This window comes from Pinus tabuliformis, chromosome 8 (assembly GCF_031772625.1).
Source record: "Pinus tabuliformis cultivar Carrire ecotype Pingquan chromosome 8, CPIR1, whole genome shotgun sequence".
NCBI classification, from domain to species: Eukaryota; Viridiplantae; Streptophyta; class Pinopsida; order Pinales; family Pinaceae; genus Pinus; species Pinus tabuliformis.
In genome coordinates this window covers 693,592,250-693,598,459 of record NC_142294.1, presented here as the reverse complement: position 1 = coordinate 693,598,459, position 6,210 = coordinate 693,592,250, and the positions used below count along the sequence as shown (strand labels likewise).

At 38.6% G+C, this 6,210-nt stretch overlaps 1 protein-coding gene across 1 annotated transcript; it reads left to right on the top strand.

Moving 5' to 3' along the window:
• Positions 1 to 2,472: 2,472 nt before the first annotated feature.
• Positions 2,473 to 5,772, top strand: LOC149237504 (transcription factor VOZ1-like). Its single transcript, XM_089372660.1, has 4 exons — positions 2,473 to 3,831; positions 3,985 to 4,131; positions 4,243 to 4,855; positions 4,994 to 5,772. The coding sequence occupies exons 1-4, from the start codon at positions 3,595 to 3,597 to the stop codon at positions 5,386 to 5,388; spliced, it is 1,392 nt and encodes a 463-aa protein (XP_089228786.1). The 5' UTR covers positions 2,473 to 3,594; the 3' UTR covers positions 5,389 to 5,772.
• The last annotated feature ends 438 nt before the right edge of the window (positions 5,773 to 6,210 follow it).

The window sequence follows — 6,210 nt, the reverse complement described above, 5'->3', positions numbered from 1 at the left end:
GCAAGTGTGCCTTTGTATGTATATACATGTGAGGCCAATAGGGCCAAGTTATAAATATGGTTTAGGACGATATGCCTATATAACGGGCATAAGGACCTTGATTATCAAGCTAGTGAGTCGAGACATAATTAATTAGGTTGGTGAGCCAAGAGTTGCTTCTGAGGTGGTACACCTATGTGTATGCGTGTCTATGTGTTGGGGCTCGTGTGCCCACATGGTTATGCTCTTATATGCTATGAGGTTAAGAGGCCTTGTGAGGTAAATATGTTTAATTCATGCATATTAATAAAAACATAATGACTATAGGTGGAACTAGACAAAATAATACGAGGCGTCGATGACTCCACAATAGGAAAAGGCATCGTGATGAAAAGGTAATATTATAATATTATAATATAAATAAAATATAAATATGTATAGAAAAAGGGGGAGTTGATTACTCAATTATTCATTTAGATGAATTATTCAACATTCAATGATGGATGGTTATGGACCAGTCGGTGTGCCCTGTGCTTGTGTTCTAGAACTGATTGGGAATTTTAGTCAGTGAGTCATGTGCTTAGACTTTAGAACTAATTAGAGTTCTTGTGAACTCTGTTTCTAGCAACCAATAGGCGAAACCAGTTGGGAGCTGTTTTGGTTCTAGTAAGCCTTGTGCTTAGGTTCCCGAACTGACTAGGAGCCGAGTTGGTTATTGCCTGGAAGGGTGCCTAGAAGCCTTGGAAGCAACATGAGCTCCTAGAAGTCTTATGTTGAGGAGTTCTTGGTTGGGCATAAGGTGCCTTGGAAGGTGGGCATTGTAGAGGCACTAGCAAGGCGTGAAGAAGGGCATGGCACTTAGGCATAGGTTTGGGGAAGCAAAGCACAGTGGTTAGAGTCATGATTGTTGGGTTGGTGTCTTGGCCACGAATATGTTGTTATTATTGGTTTACTATTGCTCGTGGAGTTGAGGCCCTAGCTAGGGATAACTTAATGTTGATAGGTTACGAACCATGTGGCCTATGGTTGGGAGGAACATTAGAGGTCCATAACAACCAACAACATTCATAGATAAGTATTCAAAAACTTGTTAATGTTTTTCTGTTCCATTTATATATGTTTTGAATTCTTGTGGTTGACTGTGCTCAATTGTATGTAATGGTTAAATCGTGCATGTATTTTTGATATGTTTGAAATTAATGTAATTAGCAAAATGAATCTGGTCAATTTGTATATATATTTTTGGTTTAATTTTGCTTGGAATTTTGGGTGAAACGGTAAATATTGGGGTTTGTGTGAGTGACGTCATCGAGGGGTGGTTGGGGAAATTACAATTAATACCTACATTTATGTGGACAATACTTTAGTAGGTTTCAAGTATTACTGGAATTTAGGTGACAATGTTTCTACAATCAAAAGCACCTCTATTACATAACAATAATTTGCTAGCCACAAACAATGTTAGGTCTTAGTAAATCTCTTTATCATGAAACAAGGATTTATTACTACAAAGCTTACTCTCAACTTTATAAATAGGAATTAGTGCTCTAAGGTGTACTGCTAACACTTCCTCAAGCTACCTCTAACCAAAGACATGAATCCATGTGCTTATCTAGTTCTTAGTAACCCTACGACTAGAAGAAGGGACTAGGATTTAGCTCCTATGAGACCTCAAGTAGTGGATGATCAAAGTAGTGTCAACTTTAAGACACCTAAACTGCCCAACATAGTTTATCATGTGAGATGATTCATCACTATTATTCTAGAAAAACCATACTCCCTGAATTGTCTTACAATAATCCATAAAAAGAATAGACTTATATTCCTACCAAATTCCTTTAAATATTAGACATATAACTCATCCATAAAGGAATAAACTTATGTTCCTACCCAATACCTTTAAATATTGGGCTATTAAATCATTTTCTTACCTCTAGAGAAAATTGAATCCTAACATCTTCTCTTATAAATTATGATTGCTTTATAATCTATAAATGTAAACCTTTTCCATGCCAATCCATTGTTATAATAATGTTACCATGACTCATCATCGTAAGGCCGAAAGAAAATATATTTTCTTGGAGTCTGAGATCACAACTTGAGTTTTCGGTGGTCTCGGGTATCTAGTCCTAGATTGAACTTTGAGTCTTTGATGCATGTGACTTGTGGACTCTTACATATATTAAGGTTGCTAATTCTGCATAACCATTTTACCAATGAAAAAAATAATGTTCCACTTTGAGTTTCTGGTGGTCTTCGGTATCTAGTCCTAGATTGAACTTTGAGTTTCTAATATATGTGACTCGTAGACTCTTACATATATGGAGGTTGCTAATTCCCCATAACCGTTTTACCAATGACAAAAAAAAATAATAATGTTCCACTAAGATATCATTTTGTTGCGAATAATATCTCATAAAAGATTGATATAAAGTTTGCTCCAAACAAAACACGAAGGCATTTTATGTGCCCCGGGAGGAGATTCCTCATGTGATCTCTTAGGGCCGGGCATCGATTTTCTAATGATGTCAAGCAAAAGTCAATTTGCTTTTGTTTATAGCGTTATTTCCACGCATTTCACGCACCTTGGGACCAAGAAGAAAAAGTGTGGAAATTCTTAAAAATCACCGGTAGGCATAAATAAGCATATTGCGTTTTAAGACCAATAGCTGTGTCTGTGATGACATTTCCACCATTGATGGACCGCTGCCGCGCGGAGCTTGTTATCCCTCCTTGCAGCTCACAGGATTAGAGTAATCAGAATAGCTATTCATATGCCAAGCAATGTCGAAATAATCGGCTTCAAAAAGATCTACATACAAGGTACCAGTTTTGGGTTTTGGCTTTCCCCAAAGTTTAAAATCTCTGTAAGGCGTTTTTTCCACTATCTTTTCTGGGTTTTTGCTCGGTCCGTCTATCAATGACAATAATTAAATGGGGATTATTGTAGCCTAAAAGAGAATGCCCGAGGGTCTCCCTGGCCTTGAATCTATAGAGGATTTGTTCCAGAAATAGGAGTAGAGTCAGGAGCCCTTGCAATCTTAAGTTCCAGATTAGCTCCCTAGGTTATATTGGGATCAGGTAGATTTGACCTTGGGTTTTCCCGTAGGATTGTCTGTTAAAATGATAAAGAGTCAGGGGAATTGAACTCTTAGTCTCATATCGTAGCCCACTAAATAGTATGAGTGGAGATAATGCAGTTTGCAGAAATGATCTAATGTATATCCCCATTGCATTGGATGTCTGTGAGAGTAATGTCAATGGACTGAACTTGGGAGATTGGCCACCATTTGTGAAAAAGTCCTTGAGCCACCATTTAATGTTCACTTTGTTCCTGTTTTGAAACTATATTTGGATTTACAGAGCTGGTTTCCCCATTGAAGACTTGTTGCGGCAAACCAGACTATCTTGGCCATCAGCAACACCAGCACTCATATTTTATACCTACTAGCTATCCAATGGATTTGAGTGGTACTGAATTGACAGTAGTTGGGAATTCTACATTCAGTAATATGCTCATTCCCAGCCATATGTGGCAATGTGCTTTAACAGTATTGTCTAAATTCTTAAGATGCTTCAGCATGTGATATTTTTGAGTATCTAGGCAAAAGTGGCATGTTCAAGATGGAGGGTGGCAAGGGGAAAAGAGGCTCAGCATGGTGTTTTCGGCAGCAGTTTAAGAACAAGGCCAAAAATAGGGTTGATGATCTGCAAGGAATGTTTACTGATCTTCAGCAGGCAAGGAAAGAGAATCGCATGACTGATGTTACTCTCTTGGAGGAACAAGTTCACCAGATGCTTCGTGAATGGAAAGCTGAATTGCATGAGGCATCACCTGCTTCCTCCTTGCTGGTCATATTTTAACTTTTTTCTTTTATTTCTAACCTTTGGACTATGGAATTCTTCTTTGTCATTTAGTAATTACAGGCATGGTTTCTTAGGACTCATTTGGACATGATGTTGCAATTAAGGGCTAATCATAGACAAAAGTTGTTCTGTGAACAGGCAGAAAGCCTCAGCTCTTCAGAGCTGTCGTCGGACATGAAGCGTTTATTGCAACTTCACGAAGAGGATGATGATGCAAGCAGTAGTCCTAAAATTCAGCTTGATGGATCAGCGCTGCGGGCAAATAATACTGCTGACTACCAAGCGGTATGATTTTCTCAGAGTGACATAATGAAGATATTCCTGTGCTTTTTACGGGCCTATTTTATACCCATTATTTCTGGTTGTACTTTTTATGGAAATTTTTATTCTTTACAGGATTGTCTTGTGGATGACTTGCATACACCGGAGCAAGCTTTTGAAAGGGTTAGTAAATATACAGATATAGGGGAGGAATTACATCAGAACAGTTACCTTCAAACATTAGAGCAATTACCTGCAAATATCGAGGAGCAAGAGAAGAAAAATTATGTACAAACATCAGAGCATTTGCCTCCAAGTCTTGTGGAGGGCTTAGAAGTGACTGCTGGTCTTCAAGGTGGACAGATCGATTTTCATCAGGATTACATACCCGTTGCACAACCTATTTTCACTTTGAATGGCGAGGAAGAAACATCACCAATTTTTCATGGTCCACAGCCTGGACTATGCCCTCCACCAGCAGCATTCTTAGGACCCAAGTGTGCTCTTTGGGATTGCTCGAGACCCGCTCAAGGGACAAAATGGTGCCAGGACTACTGTAGTAATTTTCATGTGACTCTCGCTTTGAGTGAAGGTGCACCTGGAATGAAACCTGTTCTGCGTCCTGGGGGAATTGATCTGAAGGATGGTCCGCTCTTTGCTGCCCTTAGTGCTAAAACACAGCAGAAAGCAGTTGGTATTCCTGAATGTGAAGGTGCTGCAACTGCCAAGTCTCCCTGGAATGCACATGGTATGGTTTAGGTCTTTGCAGTCTGCATGATGGTTCTTGTTGAATGTCTCTAGGTTATAGTATCAATAAGTTAAAAAGCCAAGACATGTCTAGTACATCGTGTGAATTTCATGACTTAGACCAATACTTCTTTTGCAGAACTTTTTGACATACATGTGCTTCAAGGTGAACTGGTGAGAGAATGGCTCTTTTTTGACAAACCACGACGGGCTTTTGAAAGTGGAAATCGAAAGCAACGTTCATTACCAGATTATGGTGGCCGTGGTTGGCATGAATCAAGGAAGCAAATCATGAAGGATTTTGGTGGGCTGAAGAGGTCGTACTATATGGATCCTCAGCCATCTACTCAGTTTGAATGGCATCTTTATGAATATGAAATTAATGATTGTGATGCTTGTGCCCTTTATAGACTGGAGTTGAAGATGGTCTGTTCAAAGAAGAACACTAAGGGTAAGGTTGGGGGTGATCCTCTGGTTGATTTGCAGCATCAGTTAGGTCAGCTATCTGCAGAGTTATCCTGGGTAGCAAAATGAAGTAACATAGGGTTAACAAAAACAGTGAAAAAGAATGGTAGCAACTACTCTTATTCAGCCTTAAATCAGGTTTCTCCTATCGGCAAAAAGATTGCTTATGGGGCATGAGTGCAGCATGGTTATTTTGTTGAAGAAACAAATGGATGCTATGCAACTCAATGAAAAAAGGTATATATAGGTATAGATGTATCAGTTTGCCCTTCATGACTGACATTGTGTGCTTGCTTACAGACATAGTAGCATATAGCATTTTCAGAATTTATCGATATTCTGACTTTTAAGGTCCAGAATGTTTCATGTTGATTGTTATATGGGTTATTGACCAAGTATAGTACATTGTATCATTATTCTCACTATTTCAAAGAGAGGATATTACCAATGCTATATGAAGGGTTTAATGAAATCTGATGCAAATGCTGTTGTTCCATTTTCTCAAGCAAGTTATTCTGTGTTATTTATATTTTTATAAAATAGTTCTTAAAATAAATCTTGTTTCTTTAGAAGACACAATTGCCATCTATGGAACAGTTTTAATAGCTGATATCTCTTCACTCCTGAACCCACTGCATAGGCTTGAACTCTGTGTGACCCATGGTTCAATAGTTACTGTGTCTGCCTAGAAAGCTTTTACAAGCAGGCATGTCAGGACGGTATTTTTCTTCCGTTGAAGAGGGAACTAGCGGCACATTAATCCATACAATGCTATTTATGCAGTGACAATCGTTGATTAGATTTGCCATGTATTATGCTCACAATGAACACAAGACATGGAGACAAGGTGTTACTGCTGCTTTGTACAGAAGAGTTGAAATGTGATTTTAA

What these genes read in the sequence shown, in the direction of transcription:
- LOC149237504 (XM_089372660.1), top strand. Translation starts at nt 3,595, where the DNA reads ATGTTCAAGATGGAGGGTGGCAAGGGGAAAAGAGGCTCAGCATGGTGT. An exon ending in CACCTGCTTCCTCCTTGCTG is followed by an intron (nt 3,832 to 3,984) that starts GTCATATTTTAA and finishes TTCTGTGAACAG; the next exon opens with GCAGAAAGCCTCAGCTCTTC. An exon ending in GTCTCCCTGGAATGCACATG is followed by an intron (nt 4,856 to 4,993) that starts GTATGGTTTAGG and finishes CTTCTTTTGCAG; the next exon opens with AACTTTTTGACATACATGTG.